The 26,468-nt window shown below is 47.1% G+C and overlaps 1 protein-coding gene across 5 annotated transcripts in view; it reads right to left on the minus strand.

Moving 5' to 3' along the window:
* Positions 1-7,445: 7,445 nt before the first annotated feature.
* PABIR2 (PABIR family member 2) overlaps positions 7,446-26,468 on the minus strand; it is a 257,673-nt gene continuing 238,650 nt past the window's right edge. For all 5 annotated transcript variants that reach the window (XM_078688575.1, XM_078688573.1, XM_078688572.1 and 2 more), the window contains one exon: positions 7,446-10,702. In XM_078688575.1, coding sequence (XP_078544701.1) covers positions 10,552-10,702 — 151 coding nt within the window. In that variant the 3' untranslated portion in view covers positions 7,446-10,551. The remainder of the gene's footprint in view (positions 10,703-26,468) is intronic.

Raw genomic sequence — 26,468 nt, forward strand, 5'->3', positions numbered from 1 at the left:
GATCCTGGAACCCTATATTGATACACCTAATCTAACTATCCTTGGGGACTTTAATTTCCATTTGGAAAATTCCAACTCTTCTGACACCGTCCATCTGTTGGATTCCCTAGCCTCTTGTGGTCTGCTGCAGTTAGTGGGTAGTCCGACCCACTCAGCTGGGCACACCCTGGATGGGGTATTCACCAATGACCCCCGGCTCCAGACTGGTTTCCCCCTCCCTCTGTCTTGGTCTGACCACCTGGCCGTTCCCCTTGAATTCGTACCTCCCCTTCCCACTGGACCCCAATTGGATCGCAAGTGGAAATTGAGGAGGAATTTCAGGGAGATAAACAATGGTACACTTACTCCCTTTCTGTCCAAACTTATGCCCTTGCCAATAAAGGATGCCGATGCTGCGGCTCTTGAGCTCTCCAACACTCTGGCGGATGCCGTTGAATCCCTCGCTCCGGCTCTGCAACACTACTCAGCCAGGAAGCGGCCTTCGGCCCCCTGGTTTTCAGATTCCCTTAGGACCCTTAGACAGGGATGTAGGAGGCAAGAAAGACTATGGAGATCACACTTGGACCCCATAGAGAAGGACAGACAAAACCCTTCAAGGGCTATAAAGCGGCAGTGCTGGCAGAAAAGAAGGTACATTTTTCCAAATTAACTGCTTCACTTTGCTCCCCCAGAGACCTGTTTAAAGTAGTCAATACCTTATCCCTCCTTCAGTCACCCGACCCTATAGTAGCCTCCCAAGATCTGTGTGATCAGATTTCCACCTTTTTCCATACTAAGATCATGGATATTTACACAGACTTAGAAACCCTCAATCTCAACCCAGCGATCCCTGCTCCACTCGTCGGGACTCCGGAGAATCAGGTGATCTAACCCCTCAGTCGGCTCACCCATTTCCCCCCCCTCACTCCCGACCACCTTAGCCTGCTTTCGGACAAGCTTAAGTCCGGATCCCCGCTTGATCCATGCCCCTTGAAAATCCTGAAAGAATGCAGGCAGGTAATTCTGCCCCCCTTGTAGAGGTAAAATGGCTCTTGTCAAGCCCCTGTTGAAGAAGCCTACTCGGGACCCTAAAAAATTTCCGTCTCATTTCCCTTCTCCCTGCCCCTGCCAAGCTCCTGGAGGCACACCTTAACCATCATTTGAGTGCCTTCCTCGACAGTTCTAGCTCTCTGGACCCCTCACAGCACGGCTTTCGGAGGGCACACAGCACTGAGTCGGCACTTACTGTGGTTGTCGACAGCATTCGGGCCAAGGTCGACAGGGGCCAGACAACTTTACTGGTGCTGTTAGATCTAACGGCAACGTTCGACACACCCTCTCTATATCTCCCCATTTTAGCTAGCCTCCTCAGTAAGCTGGGAGTTGATGGTCCCGCACTCAGCCTTCTTACATCCTTCCTTGACCAACGGAAGCAAAGAGTAAAGCTGGGCGATTTCATCTCGCCAATCAAGCCTGTGAAGTGTGGGGTCCCCCAGGGCTCCTCCCTGAGCCCCACGCTTTTCAACATTTACGTGGCCCCACTCGCCAGGCTTGTAAGGTCCTTTGGCCTAGAAGTTCTCACCTACGCCGACGACACACAGATCATGGTCTCCATAACACAATCTGTGAATATTACAGCTCTTAACTTTAAAAACTGTATGGAGGCGGTCGCTGGTTGGATGGTCAAGAACTTCCTCAAGTTGAATGGAGAGAAAACCGAGGTCCTCATTTTTGTAGGCAAACATGAGACCTGGTCGATGGACTGGTGGCCCTCTGCCCTTGGCGCTTGCCCTACGCCATCCTCTTCTGCCCGTAATTTGGGTGTTATCCTGGACACCACTCTCTCCCTTGAGAAACAGGTTAGCAGGACAGTTTCCACCTGCTGTGGTGCCCTTAGGATTTTAAGAAAAATCACCCACTATCTCTCCCTTAAGGCACGCAAACAGGTCGCGGTGGCTCTTATAGCCTCCAGGCTGGACTACTGCAATGCACTATATCTAGGCATTAACAACGGCTTGGTCCAACGCCTTCAGATTGTGCAAAATGCAGCGGCCCGGTTTGTCGTGGACGCCCCGAAGTACTCTTCAGGTTCTGCCATCAGGAAAAACCTGCACTGGCTCCCCATGCAGGCTAGGATAAATTTTAAGGCCCTCTGCCTTGCGCATCGTGCCCTAAACGGGACTGGGCCCGAAGATATCCGTTCACTTGTGTCCCACTATGTTCCCGGTAGGGCTCTTCACTCCGCCAACAAAAATCTGCTTGTTGTCCCCCGAGTATCCAATGTCAGATGGGGCGGAGGGGCTTTCCGATTTCTTGCCCCCAGACTTTGGAACACTCTCCCCGAGGACCTTAAGGGTCTTGCTTCCAATGCCCTTTTTCACAAAGTACTCAAGACCTGGTTATTTCAAGAAGCATACCTGTAACCCGCTCCCTGCCCTCCTCTGATCAAACAGTTGTACCACCTTTAAGCGCCTTGATGCCTACGGGTTTAGTTGCACTCTACAAATTTTATTTCAATTCAATTCACGCCTGGGGATATTCTAAGTTACGGAATCTATCACCAACGTGTTTCCTTCAGATAAACTTTGACGTGAAGGTTTCCAAATTAGAGGGTCCCGTTTAAGAGTCAGGGTCTACTGTAAGCTTGATGAGAGCTCCATTTGATAGAGGAAAAGGAGTAATAAAAAACATATTTCTCCACAGAGAAGACGTACAAAATCTAACCCAGCCAACAGTAGAGTGCCAGATACCAATACAACAATCCAACATGGCAATGAACCCATCCTTTAGAAAAATAATGAAGATCACCTCTTACCAACTATGCAACTCTAGAGCAATGGCCTCTTTCAGGACTACCACTACAGGTTTACTTTGTAGAGCAGCCATTCAAGTTATAAACTAGCTAGCTACAGAGCAACACAAGCCTTCTCATCTTGCTTGGCCTTAATGCAGGCTACAACCACATTAACCACTATACCATGCTTGTCCACCCTTACCACCTGAAAAGACTTTGAACCAAGTATTGATTTGTTTTAGTTTGCATCCTACCAAGCACAGGTGCCATTTTTGTCTGCATGAGTTCACCCTGGTCCGAGTTAATCTCCATATCCTTGGTATCCTCAAAAACGCGATACTCAGCAATGATGTTTTGGGTGTGCATGCAACCCCATTGAATTCTACTGCCCAGCAAAGCTGAACCCCACAAAGATGTGGTTCATCTTCAGTGACACAGCAACTGCAAGACTGAATCTAGATTTCAGTCTCTGTGACTCTTGACTTCTGTCCAAGATTTTTCAACAACACCAGCTCTCTGAATTTATACATCGATCCACCAGATTCAGGCCTCACCTCATGCACAATAGAAAAATTGAATGGTTTCGCAAGGTGATAGCTTTTTACCTGCACTACAATTCCAACTATAATCCAGAACACAGTTGACGCACTATGCATCTGACACTCAGAAGTACTTTCTTCATTCACCAGAATTACTGCCCGACCTTGGGGAACTCCATTAGCTTGCTCTGATCACCGTCAAGACCTTCAGACTTGCCTAAAACCTCTCAACCCAAGCGCTGTACCATAACCGACGAGATTAAGGTCTCCTGTTGCTCTCGCAATGCACACAGCAACAGGCATACTAGGCTGGACACCAGTAAGAATAGCAAGGAAATGACAACAGAATATACCTGCTCTTCTCCTGCTGTGCTCCTCTATCCAGGAACCTAAACTGGTCCGGAGACAGGAGGTTACATCATTTCTCTCTTTGCAGATGGATCAGCAGTCTTTTCTTGTAACCACACCTATTTGCATTGCTATCTCCCAGGTACCACACAACAAACTTCAGCAAGGTGTTTGGTCTTCATATCATGTCTGTTGCAAAGTCATACTGCGCCCTGGGCACCCCCATTTCTTTTTGACTGTTTCTGGTGGTAACGGACTCTGACTGTACCTGGGCTACTTTATGTGTTGGGGTACCCCTATGACTGCTATAACCTACCCTACAAGTCTTGAATACATAATAGGACAGGGTGATTAAAACTACCTTCAAGTCCCTAGCATATGATAGGGTATGGCAGTTTAAAGGCCAGCAGCCCTTTTAACACTTGCATGTGTGCACTGTTGAGAGCCTAAGGTCAGTTCAAAAGCAGCCATGTGTTGAAGGACTGGTTTTAAATGTAAATTGTGCCCAAACTCTACTTTGGTGGTAGGGGCACTTAAAAATTGATAAACTAAAATATTGTGTCATATTAAGTACCTCCAGGGTATCTCCTAGGTGTCCCTGTTGCGGGGGGTAGGGGGGTTGGATACTTATGAGGAGGTTCCTTACAAAAGAGGTTTTATATGCCCTGGGGATAGAGAAATTGCACATTTCACTTCCCTCACTGTAGTAAAGTGCTTTCCAAAATCGACTTGTGCTAGGAGCACTGTGAAGTGAGGATCTACATTAGATTTGTATATTCAGATCCCCTAAAGTCTTGCGCCACTGTGTCCCAGGGGTTAGGGGTCCTGTAGGTACAAGTAGGGACCTTATACAAGGTGTTTTATAGGGCCTGATGTTGAAGAAATTGGACATTTTCCCCATTGAAAATCCCCATGCATATAGGTTCACACTGCAATAGTTTATAAATTCATAACTACCACTAGAGATTACTGGAAAATATAATTCAAGGACTTCAGAGAATGGTATTGCTAACTTCAACAATATGCTATTGTTGAATTTATCCAATAATATACAGAAAAGAAGTTAAGACTTTCTCCGTAAGCCAACATGTAGCCTTCCTGAGGTCTCATTTTATTGGTCAGAGTTAAGAGGATTATCCAGGCTGCCTTGATGAAGTAATAACTGGCCCCCAGAGAAAAAGGCTATCTCTTGTAAGAGGACTCTGCTGCACAGTAATGCCAGAGCAGGGTGGAGGGGTCGTAAAGCATCAGCTTCAAAGGCAGAAGACCCCCTCCCCTATGAACACAGCCAGATGGCAGGCTTGAGGAAGGAATTTGCAGTTGCCAGGGGGAGGAGAGCTATGGAAATGAGCCATACTGGAGGATGGTTTAGCTTGTTCTTGTCCCTCTGCTGAGAATTCAGCCATATTGAAGTTTGGAAGAATAGTGCCCTCTGGGAGGCCACTGTGCCACAATTTGGAGGAAGTGGTCATGCTCTGGGGTGTTGCTCTGCACCTCATTAGATAGGAGTGTACTCCTGCTTGACTCAAAGAACACTGAAAAGTATATGAGAGGGGCAGAACTTGAAACTAAGAAGGGTCCAGGCTGGAAATTTGAATTGCACCACCAGACCCTGCACTCCGGCTGCGCCTGCTGTACAATCTGTAACTACAGCCCTGTGGACCCAACTGTGTTCAAGAGGACTAAAGAGTGGACTCCCTGCAAGCTACAGGTTAACAGAGCTCACCTGGACCATCTCCACCAAGAATCCCCAAACTGGAGTGAGACCAGAGGTTAAGTAAGGGTTTTGTCAGAGTGGATTGTGGGAAGTGAAGTCCCAAACTTTCAAAGAGATTCTTGGAGCTTCCAGACAATGAGATTGGGTTTTGGGCACTTTGGGACCTCAAGAGGAACTCCAGGAAGAATTTCCAGAAGTTTGGATCGACTCTTGAAAAAAGCTCCATAAGTGGACAGACTCAACCTGGAGAGCCAAGCTGGGGACCCTCAACCAAGAGCCAGCCGGCCTGCCCTGCTGGTTCGTCCTGCTGAAAAGCTCCAGAGGTCCAACTTCCAGAGTTTGACAGTGAGCTGGTCGACAGTACTGCCGGCGAACCCTTATCAGACCAAGCTCGGTGAAGAGCTTCGAGGGACCCAGGCAGAAAAAGCTCCAGGAAAGTTTATAATTTCGAAAGCAGAAAACTTGACTGGCTCAAAGGAGTGTCAAGCTGCACAACTTCAACCCCGATCTGGCCTGGAATACTGGTTTGTCCAGCTGAAAAGCTCCAGAGGACCCGACTTCCAGTTTTACCGGGAGCTCATCAAAAGTCAAGCTGGCGAACCCTCACTGAACCCGGACTGGTGTAGAGCCTAGAGGGCAGAATAAGCTCCAGTAAAGTCAGAAGGTAAAAACTAAGACCGAGGCCTACAGCAGGGCTCCAGTGCGGTCAGCCTGAAACTTTGACTTTGTTCCAGTCTAGCACTATTTTTATTGTGAGTTGTGTCTTATTTACTGAGTTGGTGTTTTAAATGCTTTACATACCAGTCTCTGAAGTTAAGCCTGCCTATTCGCAGCCGAGCTACCAAGGGTTGAGCATGGGAATACTTTTCTGAGACCTATTCTGAGCCCAAGACTGTGTTCGCAGCCTTTTGCCAGTGGTAGATATAGATTTACCACTACTAATAATCCACTTTCCAACAATTTCTGTTCCTGGTTCACCTTCCCCTCTGAAGCTAGACTGCCACCACTGTGTGGCCTGCCTGCCTGTCCAGCCTCTCCTCCCTCTCCTCCTACACACGATTTCTGAAAACTGTTTCATGAACAGAGTGCGAAGGTAGGTGCCTAATAGGCATGCAACCCCTGGATAAAATTCGGTCAGCAACCGTTGCCTTAATTTTGAGCACAAGCTCAGTGTTCCCATTGGTATTTCTGATTCCAAGAGTTCAATTTTGTCTCCGGTGGTGAGTATAATCAAGCAGTGGCCTGCAGAAGAATCCCTTTAAGGCAAGCACTAGATCTGAAAGGTTTTGGTTGTTGACCAAGGCGCCCTTAATGACTTTACCTTTCCCCTCGCAGTTCAGGATTTCGACTGTTATGGTATAGTGACATAGGGTGGAAAAACTGGGCTTGGTATACATGGGCTAATTGGACGAGATGGATATATAAGTTTAGCAGTCTCTTCGTGTCCTCCTTTCCTTTGACAATCTGTGACCTCTATTCATGGATGCATATAATAAATTTTTTTTAGAAAAGGAGACTGTCCGTGGAGCTGACAGTTTTTTTTAAAAATAAATAATCACCTAGGAGGGCCAGCTGTCAACTTAATTTTTGACATTCCGTAATCCAAGGAGGATACATTTTCCTGTTGCCTTACGCGATTGCATACTTTGAAATTGTGTCAGTGGGTTTCTCAAATGCATGGTGAATATCACTGGTTTTCCAGATTGTTCAGGAAGCTCTAGTGAGTCTTTGGACTAATTTATTTTTATCAACCAACCTTTCCAGGAGATATTCTGTTCTTTTTCAAATGGAATCTTGGGATTCCGTTTAATTGTTACAATACATCAGTGCCTTGGGTCCTCGAGTAAGAAGAGAAAAGCATAATCTTTTTAATGAAGTTTGCCCAGTTCCTAAATACTGAGGTAGGCACGATAGATACTATCAGCAGCAACCCAGGATTACTCATACAAAGGCTTGGGTAGCTTACCAAGCAGAATTTCAGAAGGTCGCTTTGTAATATTGCCCACTGCAGATGCGGAGAAGGCACTTGCTAATACATACTAAAATAATTTAAAATGACAAACACCAATAAAATAATATATTTATTTACTTTAAAAGCAGAACCACTGCTCAATATAACAGCCCATATACACACATACTTTGAAAGAAAATATAGAACACTAAAGAGCTCAGTATTTAAACCATGGCACACTATTGTTCAAATATTTTACAGTATACACATTTATTAGAGGCAGGGAAAATGTAACATTCCACATGATTATGCAGAAAACACAACTGTTGACCCATGATAATTCCTAATATAACACAAAATTAAAACATTCGAAAAGTAAAACTGCAAATACAGCAAGACTTTCAGAAATCATGCTATGTTCTTTCTTCATGGATATTAGTCAACACAATATCGCAAGAGTGCGCTTTCCGTTCCCAGTACACAATCATATTTTTCTTTTTTTAACCACTCAGTGCTATTTTCTTTCAAAATCTAACGGGAAAAACATTTAAGTGAAAATAACAAAAGCATGTTGGTTTTATTTACAATCACTCCAAAAACGGAAACAATGATTCTGGCAGAAAATGTGACATGTTAAATATATCAGATTTGAATCCAGCCAGCAATCATCATTAAACATAAATGACAGACTCCATTATAAAAAAAATACTATAATTCATTACCACAGACTTTTTACATAGTTATAAATAATAAATATACACAGCAGATTACAATTGATGCAGTCTTGTTTTGTTAGTTGAGATATGTTTTAAAATAGAACACATCTATATAAAGCAAAACACCTCAGGTCATGTCAACTAATATCAGGCCACAAGGAAATCTGCAATTTTACAGCAAATGTCGCAGGAAACACATCTGCCCTCGAATACATCATTTGCGAAAGAATCTGCTCATCTAAGCGAAAAACGGTTCAATCTCTAGCTCAAAAGTTATGCATTTTAATTAGATCTTTTATTTAGATATTATGTCCAAAAACAGACACATTTGACTGTGCAAACTTCTATGAGAAACACTAACAATTGTTAATGATCCTTACAAAAGCACGAAAGGCAGAAGAAACGGTGGAGGCAAGTAGCATTTATCTCTTTATAACTTATTAATTGGAACAGATTAGTAAAAAACTTATATACTTTGGTAATGGTACAAAATGCAACTTGGATCTATTTAGGAACTATGCAAGTGCTAATGTGCCTCAGTAAATTACACACACTCAGATTTAGGAACATTGTAACGTTCGCAGCAGAGGCAGAAAGCAGTAAAGCAGTTACACTTCACACAAACTAATTTAGTCACAGACATAAGGCTAGCAAATGACACTGTTAAAAGATGGTTTTACTTCATGTAAATGCAAAAAACAAACCTGTATTTCCTGGTAGATGCAACTCTTAAAACTTCTACTTACATCCAATGTATATTTTACTGTGCTATTATCAACTCACTACGTGTGTGTTATATACAGACGAGTATTTCTAAGGCTTTTTTTAGAAATGTTCAAAGAAATGCTACACCGACGTTTGCTTGAATGGCTGTTGCGGCAAACTGACAATTTCCTGCCATTGAATCCAGGTACTTCTGCTCAGGAATTTATACCTGTAATGCTGCAGAATTAATCCTTTCACTTTTGATAATATTCACAGCTCAATGCCATTTCTAATTAGACGCCAGAACCATGCTAAAATCCTACAACTGACAGATAACGGACTCATACTCTAAATTAAATTGTTAACAGCATTAATACACAGAAGACTTAAAATAGTATCAATGCTGACTGACACTGGCCGAATCAGTATTTTCTGCATTTGGAAGGCATCAGTATATAAATACATCAATCCTAATGGAAAAATTGAAACATTCCACTACAACCTAGCTTCTGAAAAGAAAAAAAATCATGTTCCAACAGTGAATTAAAAGACAAATATAAACAAAATGGCAGTTGGAACGAGGTTTTAATAAAGAGTTGTGTTTTGCAGCTAACCTCCATTAAATTTAGTGGATAACATTCCAAGCCATATCTGAGAGGAGAAGGAGGCCACAAAGCAGAGATCATTAATCATCTTCAGAAGCTGTTCACTAGCAAACAGAGATAACACATCAGTCACTTTTTTTCAGGTCAAATGTGGGACTCTTTTTCTCCCATCAAAGGATGCAAAGGCCAAGTGATGAACTTCACCAAAGAGGTTTCAATTTTGGCTATTTCAGAGGATGTGTAACATTGTCCTCCATTGATCTGATGGAAATGCCTGTCCTTGACTATGTCCAACATAATGGTTTAGCGCAAAATGACACAGGGGAACTTACAGTAGCCAGATAATAAATGGCAGAAAATTAAAGAAACAAAAAGTTGTTGCTCTGCCATCACGGACAGTGGTGGATGACTGCACTAAAAATATGAAACAAGGAAACAAGAGGTCGGGTTACAGTTGTGTTCAAAGTATGGAATAACAAAGAATGGAACAAACAGTATATTACTAGAGACTACTACATAAAAAATACTTGTATCTTATTCTGCACCATGACTAAAGCCCATGCGCAGCATGGGAAAGGGTTACACCACAGGAGTGATTTGCAAGGTCACATCTGCACAGCCAGGTTACTGATGGGACTGAAAAGCAAAATCCAAGGGTGGGCAAAGGCTGTACTGGAAAAATATAATAAATAAACGCACAGCAAAAAACTCTAAAACGACTCTGGTAAGAATATGTAGAGGAAAATTAATTAATTTGATCAAAAAACGAGACTATTTTCTCCAGTTATTTGCTAAATTAACGGTTTCCTCTAATAGAGGGTTTCTAACAGACTTGGCAAATTGTCAAACGTCTCTATACTGGGCTGTCAAATCCAGAGCAGCAAAAGCATATTAAATACAGAATTCCCTTGAGTACATGTATTCCATTCTCCATAAAATGGAAAAATATTAGAATCACAAGTTAAAATAATAAGCAGCCAATGTGCATGTGTGCCCATTTTAAAACCAATGTGTTACTTGGAAAGTTTTGAATACCAGTGTGATTTCTTACTGTTATTAAACAAATTATTCTAACTTCTCGTGGAAAACGTCCAAAAGAAAAATGAAACATTAGTCTTTGTGAGAGTTTCTATTTCTCCATCTGAAGCTCTCCAAAAGTATCCTAAAGAGTACAACCCCTTGACTGGGGTTGAGAAGTCACTTAGGTGATAGATCATCCAGTGAAATGAACGAAGAGCAGGAATTGGAACACGTTACTGGAGAATCCGTTGTGGTGCTGACTTTAGCCATTGAATCAGAGGAAGAACCAACACTGCAGCTGCTACCATCAAGAAGATCTGAAGAAAGACTACAAAAAATGCAAAGTTAAATTAACAACAAATTGGAAAAGATTTGTTCCGATGCATATGAATTTAAAAGATTGCATGTCACCTAAATCACCAATAAAGAATTTATAACCATTTTTTACATACTACTTGCTAAAGTAAAAAAACAAAAAACAAAAAAAAAAAAAAAAAAATCAGATCTCTTGGCACTATCCGTTGCAATGGTACTCTTTCCCAAACTCAAGACAGCCCGGTTAGGATTCAGCTGGGTTTTAGAAGCTACTGTTTACTCTCTGTACCTATTTTACTGGGAAGATAATAATTCTGACCATACATCTATAGTACTCAGTCTCTAACAGACCGTACCATTTTTCTAGAGGCTGTTTGCACAATTCTGATCTCATTTTTAGGGCTCGGGCCTCCGCCTCCACGAAGTGGGGAGGCGGAGCTTCCCGAGATCTTATGCTATCAAAAGAAGAAGGAATTCAGAAAGGGCTCTTTCCAGGCACATTCCTTAGATTTTTATGGCATCTGCCTAGTGATTCGTCTTCGCTGTTCTGTTTTTTTTGTAGCGTTGACCTGATAGGCTATAAGTAATTTACGCGTGGCCGATGCGGCATATTGTGTGCGCGAACGAGCACGGCTGAGTGATTAATCTTAATTAGGAGCTGTCAGAGTGGCCGTGTAATGCAATCCAGATGGTGCCGCTTTTAACATTTAAGTTCCCGTGTATGTTCGTTTCCCAGAGGCGCTCCTGACAGACAGTGGACTGCGCGCGCCCTCACTACATTAGCATAACAAGCATTTACAATGCAACGGTTTCGCCTTTGGCACACACTAATTAGGACTCGTTCCCTGATGATGCATCAAATTGGGGCTAATTTAGGCGCTACTAAATAAATCTTTAGTCATCAGATACCGACAGGGTTGTGGTGTGGGTGGTTAAAAAAAAAAAAGAAAAACAGCCAGTCCAAACTGTACGATTTTGACCGCTCTAGAGTTAAGAGCTACAAAAGGTGCTACCAACATGGACAAAACGGATCGAAGAGAGACTGAAAAACATGACATTGTATATTCGACCGTGATGAAGCTAAGCGGCTGCGCTGTATTGTGTGTTCTTATTAAGACTGTTTTTAGACATGCATTCTTTTGGGGGTCTAAGATTCTACTGTTGTCGGGTACGGCCGCCTCGGGCCCCGATCAAGTTCAAACGATTACCCTATAGATACCAACAACAATCGCTAACTAGAGCCACACTAAGGCGACTCTCCCTCCGAGCCACTGGAAGGATTTCCAGCTCTCGCCATTCTGACAAGAAAAGAATAAAAATTAAGGTTGCACCTTAGACCATTAGAATAATACCAGAAAAATATCCAACAAAGGATGAGACCCATAACAAGGCGGGGTAGAAAATTTATCGACACCACCAAGGGGGAACGCAGTTCCAAAATTCCCAAAAACGCCAAATAAAAGAACAAATGTAAGTATCATGGCCTTTGAAATACTTTTCCGAGTTCAACACACCCTATATGAAAATATTCCAGGCCACATTCACAACCTGATCATTTAATGCAAATTAATTAAGATCTGGTATACTGCTTTTACATTGTGTAAATATCTCCAGACAAAACGGATGTTTGTAGAAATACAGGATTCCCCGGTGACGGGATACACTTGTTACAACGAATGTTATGAATATGTGGAAATCGATAACAAGTTTGTTGATGTTCAATTCCTGTTCTTTTCTTCTATATGGCACGACTATGATTACATAGAATGCTGTGAAAAGAAAGATATAGATATTGCATCGAATACTGTAATGATCAACTGCCTGGTCTCCCTTTGATTTGGAAATAAAGCGAAGGCAACTAATTAATTTTAAGTGTATCACATGAGCACGTGGTCTAACCTCCCGTGACACTGGCCCGCCCCATGTTAATCTAATACGAGTGGTGTAGCCGACACTGTGGGCAATGTTAAAATAACCTGTGACCAACTTTTCTGTGAATTACAATTCCAGGATATCAGACACTTTAACCAAAGCCCGTTCTTACTTGAATTTATTATTTATTTATTTTATTTATGCATTTTTATATAGCGCGGACTTTACCCGAAGGCGTCAGAGCGCTTCACATTAAGAACAGAGATGAAACATAATGAGAAACATTACAACAACAGATTGCAAAAACATACGTTACTTACATAAGGTAATAGTGACAATTGTGAGCAAAAAAAATACATGAGGTAGTAAAAACTGTGAGCAACCACAAATACATGAGGTAGTCAAGGTAATACTGACGGTAATAGTGAAGGGTGAGGAGAAGATATATATATATATGCCCTCGCCAAACAAACACGTGGCGCTAGAAGAAAATAGCACTGCATGGCCAGTGTAAGAGCAAAAGGTGAAATTGAACAGTAGTCCCTGTTTCTGAGCACGGGGTGCTCACGATGTATCCCCCTTTGCCCACCGACCCACCCCTTCCTTACCTTGAAGATGGTGTACCCTGCCACCGTTTCTAATAGCACCAACATGGCGAAGACGGATCTGTGGGGATTCAGAGAGAACGGGGTTTCCGTATAACGATTACGGAGCCCTTTGGAGGACGTGAGCTTCTGTCTGGTGCAGTTTCGACCCACAGAAATCACCGACCGGGGCTCTTAGTGCACGCATACTAGGGCCCACTCCTCCCCCTTTCAAGCCCCAGTCTCTTTTCTACACACCACAACACCGTCCATCACCGGTCGCCACCCTTCAAGCACAACACGATACACCCCTCCCCCACCCTGCACCGGAGCCAACCTTGTACACTCACTTCCGATCACGTCGGAAAACAACTCGACCCTGCAGCTCAAGCCTCGCTTAGTATGTGATGATTCCAGAGCCACCATGTCCCAGCGATTTCCTTTAATTCTAGAACCAAATGCATTCTGGGAGCTGTAGTCTTGGCCAGTTAAAATGAATGGTTTGCCAGTGTAGCGCTCGAAACTATACGGTTGCAAGAGCCTGCAGTCATCTGCTAATCCTACTTGTCTGTAGACACCCAACACCCTACAACTACAATCCCTCCCCGCCTGCCGTCCTGCCCGAAGCCTCTCTGGCCTTGGATTACTGATGGATTATTCGGTGCCCTCCTTCCCTGCCGCCCATTTGTCCTCACTGGCCGCCTCGATGAGCCCGTGATATGCCCCTCCCTGCGCCCCTTCTGCTCACCCAGCTCGGGCGGCTCCTCGGTGGGCACGGCGCCCCCGTCGATTACTGAATATTTTTTTCTTTTTAGTTACATGTCAAAGCTCATCTCCATTCTGTTAGGAAAAGAGCGTAATCTTACGGCAAGAGACTGACATTACTGGGTATATTGCGAGGTGCCTCCCTCACGATGAGTAATTTGGAGACAGCCCCTAACTCACGTAAAAAGCTGCTTCATCCGTAACTCATTGCTTGGCTTACTTCCTTACTCGTCGTGACCATGCCCCCCCTTTCGTTGCTTCCTATTGCCGCTTCTTGCGTCCTTGTTCCGCTCCTAGCGTCCTGTTGCTCACTGTATCCTGTCCTTGGAGACTTCTCTGTGCAGGCTTCCTTGCTTCGGTAAGTGCTTGCTCGTTCTGCTCCTTCACAACCCCTGGGAGCCGGACGGCAAGCCTTATCCTTATGTGCTAGCGCGTTGTTGTTCCACTCATTCTCCCCTCAGAGCCGGACGACACGCCTGGTTGCCTTTTTTGTTGTTTCATCAAGTGTATTGTTGTTCCGCTCCATACCCCCCACCGGAGTCGGACGACACACCTTGCTTACTCCTGCATGTGCTTTGCTGTTCAGCTCCTCTTTCACTCGGAGCCGGATGGCATACCTTGTTTTTCTGTTTGTAGCAAGCGTATTGTTGTGCCGCTCGGTTACATCCCCACTGGAGCCGGACGGCATACCTTGCATTTTTACCCCCGTAAGCAGGCCCGGTTCTAGCAGCAGGAGGGGGAGGGGGGCGGTAACGGGCAAATGGACAACGGCAGGGGGGGCGGGAAGGGCCACACAGACAGCGGGAGGGGGGGGCGGAATAAAAAGCACTCACCTGGAACTGGACTTCCTCCGGCGGCTGCGGTCGGCCGCGGAATGAGCTGGATGCCGAGAAAAAAAAAACAACTCCGCCCACCGCCGCACAGAGGGACGCCCAGGGAAAAAATCGCGGGAACGCCCCCGAATCTGGTCCGGCCTTGACGGACAGATCCGGCTCCCAATGGCTAGCCTCCATTTATGGAGCTAGCCATTGGGAGGTGGGGGACGTTCCAATAGCCAGTATGGTAAACAAAAGATTTCACCTGCGCGAACTGCTTGCGCAGATCGCCAGGTCGAAACCTAAAAAAGCACAAGTGTTCCTTCAACAGCAGAACACACTAAGCAATCCAGCACATATAAGAGAACGGATGTAAACATACAATTCAGGTCAGATTTATTCGCATGGAGTGATGTTTTCAGTATGACATACATGCAGTGCATAGAAGACCCTAAGATGCTGCAAAGACTAATCAATCGGGTGCCTTAGACCAGTGTTACATTTTCTCAAAGTCACATTTTAAAATCGATTTTCTAAGTTACATTGCAAGCCTGAATAGCAATATAAACGCCTTCAAGAGAGCACATAGATCATAAGGCATGCCCCGCGCTTTAAATCACACTTGATGGCACCAAGTGCCTCAACTACTTGGTCATCTGTCAATTGGATATTCCATGGACAACTTTATGATCATATGCAGTATTACAGAAACCAATTTTACAGCAAAGATAATCGCTCTAATATTTTGTTTTGAATGCAACTGTGGAAACCAGGTACAAAAGGATTCGATGTGTGAGACGAGAATAGTAGGACCTTGCAGGAAACTGTCACATGTAAGCTGGCAATGGGGAAAAGTTTGCGCATTTCAAACTCCCACAGTACTGGTTTGAAAACAAAACAAAAACAACAACAAAAAAGAGCCAGAAGGGAAAAAAATTATAGATTTCTGACCAAAGGTAAAACAAGCAATATCCGATACCATCTAGTGCATAGTGACGGTGCAGAGTGCAGAGTGGTGGTGCAGAGTGGTGGTGCAGAGTGGTGGTGCAGAGTGGTGGTGCAGAGTGGCGGTGCAGAGTGGCGGTGCAGAGTGGCGGTGCAGAGTGGCGGTGCAGAGTGGCGGTGCAGAGTGGCGGTGCAGAGTGGCGGTGCAGAGTGGCGGTGCAGAGTGGCGGTGCAGAGTGGCGGTGCAGAGTGGCGGTGCAGAGTGGCGGTGCAGAGTGGCGGTGCAGAGTGGCGGTGCAGAGTGGCGGTGCAGAGTGGCGGTGCAGAGTGGCGGTGCAGAGTGGCGGTGCAGAGTGGCGGTGCAGAGTGGCGGTGCAGAGTGGCGGTGCAGAGTGGCGGTGCAGAGTGGCGGTGCAGAGTGGCGGTGCAGAGTGGCGGTGCAGAGTGGCGGTGCAGAGTGGCGGTGCAGAGTGGCGGTGCAGAGTGGCGGTGCAGAGTGGCGGTGCAGAGTGGCGGTGCAGTGGTGCAGAGTGGCGGTGCAGTGGTGCAGAGTGGCGGTGCAGTGGTGCAGAGTGGCGGTGCAGTGGTGCAGAGTGGCGGTGCAGTGGTGCAGAGTGGCGGTGCAGTGGTGCAGAGTGGCGGTGCAGTGGTGCAGAGTGGCGGTGCAGTGGTGCAGAGTGGCGGTGCAGTGGTGCAGAGTGGCGGTGCAGTGGTGCAGAGTGGCGGTGCAGTGGTGCAGAGTGGGGGTGCAGAGTGGGGGTGCAGAGTGGGGGTGCAGAGTGGGGGTGCAGAGTGGGGGTGCAGAGTGGGGGTGCAGAGTGGGGGTGCAGAGTGGGGGTGCAGAGTGGGGGTGCAGAGTGGGGGTGCAGAGTGGGGGTGCAGAGTGGCGGTGCAGAGTGGCGGTGCAGAGTGGCGGTGCAGAGTGGCGGTGCACAGTGGCGGTGCACAGTGGCGGTGCAGAGTGGCGGTGCAGAGTGGCGGTGTGGCGGTGCAGAGTGGCGGTGCAGAGTGGCGGTGCGGCGGTGCAGAGTGGCGGTGCAGAGTGGCGGTGCAGAGTGGCGGTGCAGAGTGGCGGTGCAGAGTGGCGGTGCAGAGTGGCGGTGCAGAGTGGCGGTGCAGAGTGGCGGTGCAGAGTGGCGGTGCAGAGTGGCGGTGCAGAGGTGCAGAGTGGCGGTGCAGAGGTGCAGAGTGGCGGTGCAGAGGTGCAGAGTGGCGGTGCAGAGGTGCAGAGTGGCGGTGCAGAGGTGCAGAGTGGCGGTGCAGAGTGGCGGTGCAGAGTGGCGGTGCAGAGTGGCGGTGCAGAGTGGCAGTGCAGAGTGGCGGTGCAGAGTGGCAGTGTGGCGGTGCAGAGTGGCGGTGCAGAGTGGCGGTGCAGAGTGGCGGTGCAGAGTGGCGGTGCAGAGTGGCGGTGCAGAGTGGCGGTGCAGAGTGGCGGTGCAGGGTGGCGGTGCAGGGTGGCGGTGCAGGGTGGCGGTGCAGGGTGGCGGTGCAGGGTGGCGGTGCAGGGTGGCGGTGCAGAGGTGCAGAGTGGCGGTGCAGAGGTGCAGAGTGGCGGTGCAGAGGTGCAGAGTGGCGGTGCAGAGGTGCAGAGTGGCGGTGCAGAGTGGCGGTGCAGAGGTGCAGAGTGGCGGTGCAGAGTGGCGGTGCAGAGGTGCAGAGTGGCGGTGCAGAGGTGCAGAGTGGCGGTGCAGAGTGGCGGTGCAGAGTGGCGGTGCAGAGGTGCAGAGTGGCGGTGCAGAGGTGCAGAGTGGCGGTGCAGAGGTGCAGAGTGGCGGTGCAGAGGTGCAGAGTGGAGGTGCAGTGGTGCAGAGTGGCGGTGCAGTGGTGCAGAGTGGGGGTGCAGTGGTGCAGAGTGGGGGTGCAGAGTGGCGGTGCAGAGTGGCAGTGTGGTGGTGCAGAGTGGTGGTGCAGAGTGGCGGTGCAGAGTGGCGGTGCAGAGTGGCGGTGCAGAGTGGCGGTGCAGAGTGGCGGTGCAGAGTGGCGGTGCAGAGTGCAGAGTGGCGGTGCAGAGTGGTGGTGCAGAGTGGCAGTGCAGAGTGGCGGTGCAGAGTGGCGGTGCAGAGTGGCGGTGCAGAGTGGCAGTGCAGCGGTGCAGAGTGGCGGTGCAGAGTGGCGGTGCAGAGTGGCGGTGCAGAGTGGCGGTGCAGAGTGCAGAGTGGCGGTGCAGAGTGCAGAGTGGTGGTGCAGAGTGGCGGTGCAGAGTGCAGAGTGGCGGTGCAGAGTGGCGGTGCAGAGTGGCGGTGCAGAGTGCAGAGTGGCGGTGCAGAGTGCAGAGTGGCGGTGCAGAGTGCAGAGTGGCGGTGCAGAGTGGCGGTGCAGAGTGCAGAGTGGCGGTGCAGAGTGGCGGTGTGGCGGTGCAGAGTGGCGGTGCAAAGTGGCGGTGCAGAGTGGCGGTGCAGAGTGGCGGTGCAGAGTGGCGGTGCAGAGTGGCGGTGCAGAGTGGCGGTGCAGAGTGGCGGTGCAGAGTGGCGGTGCAGAGTGCCGGTGCAGAGTGCCGGTGCAGAGTGCCGGTGCAGAGTGCAGAGTGGCGGTGCAGAGTGCAGAGTGGCGGTGCAGAGTGGCGGTGCAGAGTGCAGAGTGGCGGTGCAGAGTGCAGAGTGGCGGTGCAGAGTGGCGGTGCAGAGTGGCGGTGCAGAGTGGCGGTGCAGAGTGGCGGTGCAGAGTGGCGGTGCAGAGTGGCGGTGCAGAGTGGCGGTGCAGAGTGGCGGTGCAGTGGTGCAGAGTGGCGGTGCAGTGGTGCAGAGTGGCGGTGCAGTGGTGCAGAGTGGCGGTGCAGAGTGGCGGTGCAGAGTGGCAGTGCAGAGTGGCAGTGCAGAGTGGCAGTGCAGAGTGGCAGTGCAGAGTGGCAGTGCAGAGTGGCAGTGCAGAGTGGCAGTGCAGAGTGGCAGTGCAGAGTGGCAGTGCAGAGTGGCAGTGCAGAGTGGCAGTGCAGAGTGGCAGTGCAGAGTGGCAGTGCAGAGTGGCAGTGCAGAGTGGCAGTGCAGAGTGGCAGTGCAGAGTGGCAGTGCAGAGTGGCAGTGCAGAGTGGCAGTGCGGTGGTGCAGAGTGGCGGTGCAGAGTGGCAGTGCGGTGGTGCAGAGTGGCGGTGCAGAGTGGCAGTGCGGTGGTGCAGAGTGGCAGTGCAGAGTGGCGGTGCAGAGTGGCGGTGCAGGGTGGCGGTGCAGAGTGGCGGTGCAGAGTGGCGGTGCAGAGTGGCGGTGCAGAGTGGCGGTGCAGAGTGGCGGTGCAGAGTGGCGGTGCAGAGTGGCGGTGCAGAGTGGCGGTGCAGAGTGCAGATGACAGTGCATATCTACAGCCTAGTGAAGCCAATGCATATCTACAGGTTAGCGATGACAGTGCATATCTACAGGCTAGCGATGACGGTGCATATCTACAGGCTAGTGAAGCCAATGCATATCTACAGGCTAGTGATGACAGTGCATAGCTACAGGCTAGCGATGACAAAGCATATCTACAGGCTAGCGATGACAAAGCATATCTACAGGCTAGCGATGACAGTGCATACCTACAAGCTAGCGATGATAATGCATATCTACAGGCTAGCTACGACAGCGCATATCTACAGGATAGCAATGACAGCGCATATCTACAGGCTAGCGATGACAGTGCATATCTACAGGCTAGCGATGACAGTGCATATCTACAGGCTAGCGATGACAGAGCATATCTACAGGCTAGCGATGACAGAGCATATCTACAGCCTAGTGAAGCCAATGCATATCTACAGGTTAGCGATGACAGTGCATATCTACAGGCTAGCGATGACGGTGCATATCTACAGGCTAGTGAAGCCAATGCATATCTACAGGCTAGTGATGACAGTGCATATCTACAGGCTAGCGATGACAAAGCATATCTACAGGCTAGCGATGACAGTGCATACCTACAAGCTAGCGATGATAATGCATATCTACAGGCTAGCTACGACAGCGCATATCTACAGGATAGCAATGACAGCGCATATCTACAGGCTAGCGATGACAGTGCATATCTACAGGCTAGCGATGACGGTGCATACCTACAGGCTAGTGAAGCCAATGCATATCTACAGGCTAGCGATGATAGTGCATATCTACAGGCTAGCAATGACAGTGCATACACTCACAAGGAGACCACAGCCAGCTGAGGTGCAATCTTCACCCACTCACAAGAACGACATCACAGGCAGCAGCAGTGCAAGCTTCTTACACTCACAAGGAGACCACAGGCAGCAGAGGTGCAAGCTTCTCACACATAAGACGGACATCACAGGCAAGTGGTGCAATATTGGCACATTCACAAGGAGATCCCTAGCAGTACACACCACATGAACACACTCCATAACACATAGCAACAATACATTGGCATTTACAATGCCATTAGCTCAAACTCAAATAAATCCGAGCCCGATTGCATTTCTAATGCTTGTTTTGTAGTGCCACAAACCAGCAATTTGGGTACTGAACCGTATTATACTACACTGAAAAGTAACTGTATTTTATACAAATGTAAATAAAAGAGAACCTCCAACCATATTCTGGAAAAAGTCATATCTTGAATAAGAATTTTTCACAATTTTTACTGAACTATGATAAAAAACAAATTTCAGGGTTTAAGAACTGTTTGCAGAATGTGAGGACCAGACTGTTTGGCAAACACACAAATGATAATTTATTTACCTGGCATTATAGAACTGTACTATTAAACATCACCCTGTTTCTTTGCTGTCAACAGTAAAATAAGCAAGCTTTGTGGTTTGCCTTTGGCGTCTGGTTTGTACTGCCACTTTTGTATATGGTCTGTATACAGACTGACAGCTCCTCCCTCCACCACAATTCTATTGGCTAAATCAGAGGAAATGGCAAGACCATCCAGTTACAATTTATTGTTCAGTGAGGAATGTGGTTCTTGCTTTGTGAGAATAGACGACTGAGATGCTGCACCATGTTGCTATCTTTTGTTGAAACACTGGCTAGGATATGGCACTACACTTCCGCACGCCCCTGTGATCTCTAGCCCCTATCTCCCCAAGCGTAGAGTTGCCACAACAGAGGGAAATGTCAGGGCAGCTCATGCTATAGATGAATCATGGGCAGAGAGCAGAACAATGTAGTCTGCAATTGAGCTCAAGGTATGTTGGCATCTGTCAAGAGGAAGTCTGCTCAGTAGGGTAATAGCCTTCGCAAGACCCATTATAAAAAACTGCAGGGCATTTTTTAATCATATGGCCACTCTGCAACTAGAACTCCGAGGGAGGAAGGAAAAACCTTTTGGCCAAATTGCAGCAGGGTGGAGACTTTAAGGGTAACAAACTTGCAGATCACCAAGCACGGCATATATAATCAACAAAATGCAGTGAATTAGATCATTACAGACCACATACACATGTTTAAGAAAGCTTTATCCAGTTAAACATTTTAAAAGTAACTATACACAATTAAAGTCAATCACGTTTACTTCTAAAAGCCACAATTTATTTTTAAAAGCCATCGCGGAGAGGGCATTATTTATTAACAAGCATTTGCAATGCAATAGGTCTTGCATTTATGCAAGTTTGAGCTATTGACATTGCAAATAACAATGCCTTTTATTTATGTTTTTTAAACATAAATAAAAGGCATCGTCCTTTACAATGCCAATAGCTTAAACTCATGTAACTGCGAGACCTAATACATTTCAAATGCTTGTTTGCTGCCGTTTTTATAGAACGCAAACTCGATCTGAAGGTATTGGAGCACTTTACATGAGCACCTGTTACATTACACAAGGACACATTCATCTGTGGTAGTCACAGGGAGTTACGTGATTTGCCCAGAATCACAGGATGGTGAGCCAATGCCGAAACTCGAACCTGGTTCCCCAGCTCCAAAGTTAGCAACTCTGGCTGTTACGCTACATCCTCTCCCTATTACTGTAAGTCTCTGTAGTGGCACAACTTTGGGTGAGGAGTTGGTAAATAAGGTCTGAGAATGAATATGCCTGGGACTGCTGTATATCCTCCATTGTAGAACATGTCACTGCCACCAACCTCCTCCAGCTATTTTCTATTGGAGCGCAAGATGTACAGAAGCATTCATAGTCATGATGTTTTGCTGTAAACAGCTTAACAAACATACTAAACAATGAATAACCTAACAGGTCTAGACTACGTAACCGATTAGCTCCACTGGGAAGAGCTTAAAAACATAAAAGATTAGTCCTGATCTCTACAAAAGGCTTGACAATAAGAAATAAGCAGGACTAGGCTTATGTCTAGGAATGCTCTCAGATCCAGAACAAAGTAGAACTATGGCACATATTTAGAGCTATGAAACTTGAACAGGGTTAGGTCTCTTGTCTAAGATAGGTGTTACAGCTATAAACATGTCACATCCTATGCTTTATTCTGTCATCTAGTGGGTGGGTCTGGCATTGCATCTTTTAGTCCTTTTTTTTCCTTTTTGAGCATCGGCGACCTTTTGGTACCATGTCCACCTGCATGTGAGGTCAGATGTATGCCCGGGAACCTGTGAGGTCGCCATCTTCATATTCTTTTTTTCCTGCTGCTGTGTCAGGATGAAGTTTGGGGATAATTGCTGTAGAGCTAACAGGATTCATCTAGAGCCCTTTGAGGAAATACCTGAAAATCCAGGGGAAACCATTTCCTAACAACGGACATTGAAACGACGACAACACAGAGAAAGACTGTTTGAGACTCATCACATTGTCACTTCAAAAGCGTGGGATGAACAATGTACAACCAGGCAGTAAGATGCAGCGAGATGAAGCATAACCCTTTTAGGTTTTGCCCAACGTGAGACCACAAGTTTGTGCAAAAGGACAACCACTGGGGTTGCAATTGGGTTTGTAGCAGGTCCACAGCTCCCATGGGTGTGAGGCATGCATGACGTTCCTGCCAACAGCATGAGTCAGAGAAAAGCAAAGAGGGGGTACAACACACTTTGACACAGTCACAACCGAAGCAACACTTCCTCAAAGATTAGGAGCACTTGCGTGATAAAGAAAACTCCATAGAAACCAAGGTCCGTGTGGGTTAGAATCTGACAACAAGACAGCAGACGTCAAACCTGAAAAGCAGAATTTGATGGAAAATACACTACAAGAAGCACTGTGTACCACCAGAAGGACGTAGCGGGACAGAGCCAAAAATCTTCAGGACTCGAAATTCTCTAAGACAATATTCATGCCAAAATCCTTGGTGACTGAAAAGAAGTTGAAACATGTAGATAATCACAGATGAAATCCATAAGTCACCATTGGTGGTAAATCTGCAGACCACCAAAGGCGGTCAAGAACAGGAGAGGGAGAAAGAGTTAAAAGAGAAGGACACTTGTAAGAGAAACGCATCCTGGCTGCCAAACAATGGAGGCTTGACATCAAAAGGAAGAAACACAAACTCCAAGCCGAAATGGCAGCACTGATTCATAGAACAAGAAGCCAGCGGTACCAATTGTGCCCGAATCCGGCACCCAGTAAGAAGCTGAGAGACTATGTGTTTTGTTCTGTTTTCCTTTGACTAAAAGATGAGGGATGTAGAGAGCCACCCTGCCTCTACGCCCCCAATGTATCCACTGCACCGCTCGGGTATCGGCACAAGGGTATAAATAAAGGGGTATGGGGTTGATTGTGACCTCACACCAGAACAGACTCCGAGTGTCCATGTGTCCTCATTTATGAGTGTGTCAGGGCCCTACATGCTTACCAGAGTACGCACGCTTGCAACTGATGGAGCAATTTAGAGACAAAAGGCATAAAGCACGTCAGGTTAGGAGAAAACACGTAAAGCCAGTGAAAGCATGTCAGGCCTGGAGAAAGCACCTAAGACACTTTGCCAGGCCCTAAAAGTTACTCGGGAAGTTGCAGGAATTACCCAGCGGTATTAAAAGTGAGACTACCTGTGCTCCCTACAGACAGAGGCATTGGATGCTAGGCCTGGAAGGAAAACTGGGCTGCCAAAGACTTCGTGGCTCTCTCCTGGTCGTACAAACACGGCCGGGCTCATGTTATTCCATAGAGTTTCAGCTCAACAGACAGTAAGGGACCATCTTAAGAGCCCATCATGGGATACAATGATGAAAACACAGATGTTGGCTTCGGTGCCTCTCAGTGACTAGTAATCCTCCTCCCAAACTTTTCAATAATTATAGATTTTCTGAAAAAGCAAATTGTCAATTGAAAGCCAGATTAAAGTTAAATTAAAACGTGAATAAAATGTAAACCATTTTCTTTCTTTAGTTTTTTTTGAGGCACTGTATTCTTTAATGCTGAAAATAAATGCACTGCTGCTATCCTGTGGCCATTTTTGCGAAACAATCCTTCCCATTTCCAGCGCTTTATTATCAAGCACGGAAGTGGTGAGCGTGCACATGCCACAGCGTGACATCTGTTTTGCATTATCAGGCACGGTAATGCAAAACAGATGTCAGTCGTGTGGGTAACAGACACCAATAGGCCATGGGCGGGGCAAAGGCGGGACATGCGCCCGCATTTACCCAATTGCGTGCTGTCTTTGTTAGAAAGATGCACGCAACGCCCAAAAGCCTGCAACAATAACAAAACCACGAGCACGTGGTCAGATTTCAGAAGCCCCTACATGAAGTATCGCACTGCGCTCTGCAACGCTAGGCGCGACCTAAAAACAAGACACGGTTGCATCAACAGATCTAACATAATCAGCATTAAACATTGAACACATATTTAAGAAATATATAAAAATTTAGTGTAGATAAGTTAAATGTTCATTAATATATTAAGTTTATTAAATTACAAAGTGAATATTTTTTCCAATATATATCCAGAATAGGCAAAAGACAAATAGGGAAACTCAGCAATATCTGCCCAAGTCTTGGATGTAGGGCAAACAACTATTTTGAAATACCAAAGCGAGTCCTGCTCTTTATCCATCTTTAGCAAACAAAAAAATCCATAGAATAATCCAGGTCAGGTTTTAACTATTTATTTTAAAAAGCATGTCCCTCCAGATGAGCTGTATTTATAGGCACATATTTTGGTAGCAATTGTAAATAGAAATTAAACTCTTGCCAAATTGTTTTACAGTTACTTCAGTCAACTGTACTTTATCGGCGCGAGGCGTGGAGGGTCAGCGGAGCATAAGACAAGAGCAGCTTTACCAACGCAGACTCCCTTGAGCGGGGAACGCCGCTGCCACGAGCGCTTCACCGAAGGGCGTCTAAGGCTGCCTACTCCTCAGCAATCTCCCTGCTGCCAGTTTAGCCGTCCGAATGCCTGTGGGAGGCAGCGACGTGGGAAACAGCAGACCGGAGCCGGAGATTCAAGGTGAGGTGAGCGTCAGAAGTTTTCTGCATGTGTCGTCATGTAGGCGGGGTCTCGGCGGGGGAAAGCTAGGGGATGTGATGGCACGAGTGCAGCCGGGTTGCAGAGCTTGGGCGTGATGGGCTGTGCGGCTTGCAGCCCCACACCCCCCTGGACCTGCTCACTCATTCGCTACTCCCCACCTCTCACCTCGGTCTCCAGCCCCGCACACAAGTACGAGAATGCTTCAGAGGGACTGCGAACAGCCAGAAACAAGCATTTACAATGCAATGGTTTCGCCTTTGGAAAAATTAGAGCTATTGGCATTGTAAATGACAAAATTTGTATTTATGTGTTGGTTTTGAAAACAGATAAATAAATGGCATTGTCATTTACATTGCCATTAGCTTAATCTCTCCTTACAAGATGTATGTGCACTGTGGGGTTTCCAGGGCTGAGGCCCGCGAGCCCAGACACTCATTAAAACCCACAAGGCGTTTTCATGCAAATCAGGAGGCCTCGGCCACAGAACCGAGCTATCATTTCAAGGCCCGTTTTTAGGAGGCCGGCGTCACCCCACCCCGCTGACTATCTTAAGCTTGCAAAAAATAAAAGCAAAATCATAGATTTGAGACCCCCTTCTGCTTCAGGAACAAAACCGTAGTCTTTTCCACTGAAAGGAGGAGGTTTTGTGTGTTGCAACCGGAAGAGCCGTGTGTCAAGCAGGGCCCTTCAAGGAGGCACAGGCCCGTGTGGCAGTAAGAGAGGGAGAAAGAGAGGAATAAAGTAGGAGGCAAAGAAAAGCGCGAGAGGGGAGGCAGGCGAGAGAAGAGAACAGAATGACTGCAGGCAAACAAAGAGGGAAAAGAAGGAGTGGGAGAGAAAAAGGCAATAAAGAGAAGGCAAGGACGAAGTAAAATAACCAAAGAGGGTGAGAGGAAAAGCGGGCAGATCGCGATTGTAGAGACAGAGGGCAGAGAAGTGAGAGTCTCTATCTTGCTGTCTGCTCAGGTCATCTACATATAATTGGTAATATTAGTCATACGTCCCAATAATCTCCCCAACATAAGGTAAGTTAAGGCAGCGTAATACGCTGTTACCGTGATTCTATGTAGTAGCGTCCTGAAAACACACCACCTCTGGTCCACGCAAGATCCCCTCTGGATCTGTACCACTGCCAATGGGAAAGGATTCACCAAACGGGAGACCGCTCCGGTCCGTGAATCAAGGAGGTAAAAACACCAGGCTGTGTCCAGCCGGACGACGGAGCAAAGCCCGGCTGCCGGGCGGAGCACAAGGGCGGGGGAAGAGTGGCTGGCTGTGCCCGGCCGGACGGCGGAGCAAAACCCGGCCGCCAGGCGGAGCACAAGGGCGGGGGAAGAGTACAGGAAAGGCTAATAACCTCGGAAACACAGATTCCGAAAAAAGAACGTAAATAAACGAACATAGACCTATCCTGTCCCTGAGATGAAATTAAGAGTACAGCACTAATGCAATCTCCAAACAAACGAACAACCAGGGAAGTAACCGCCGACAATAGCAGTCA

This window comes from Lissotriton helveticus, chromosome 4_1 (genome assembly GCF_964261635.1).
Source record: "Lissotriton helveticus chromosome 4_1, aLisHel1.1, whole genome shotgun sequence".
Lineage (NCBI taxonomy): Eukaryota > Metazoa > Chordata > Amphibia > Caudata > Salamandridae > Lissotriton > Lissotriton helveticus.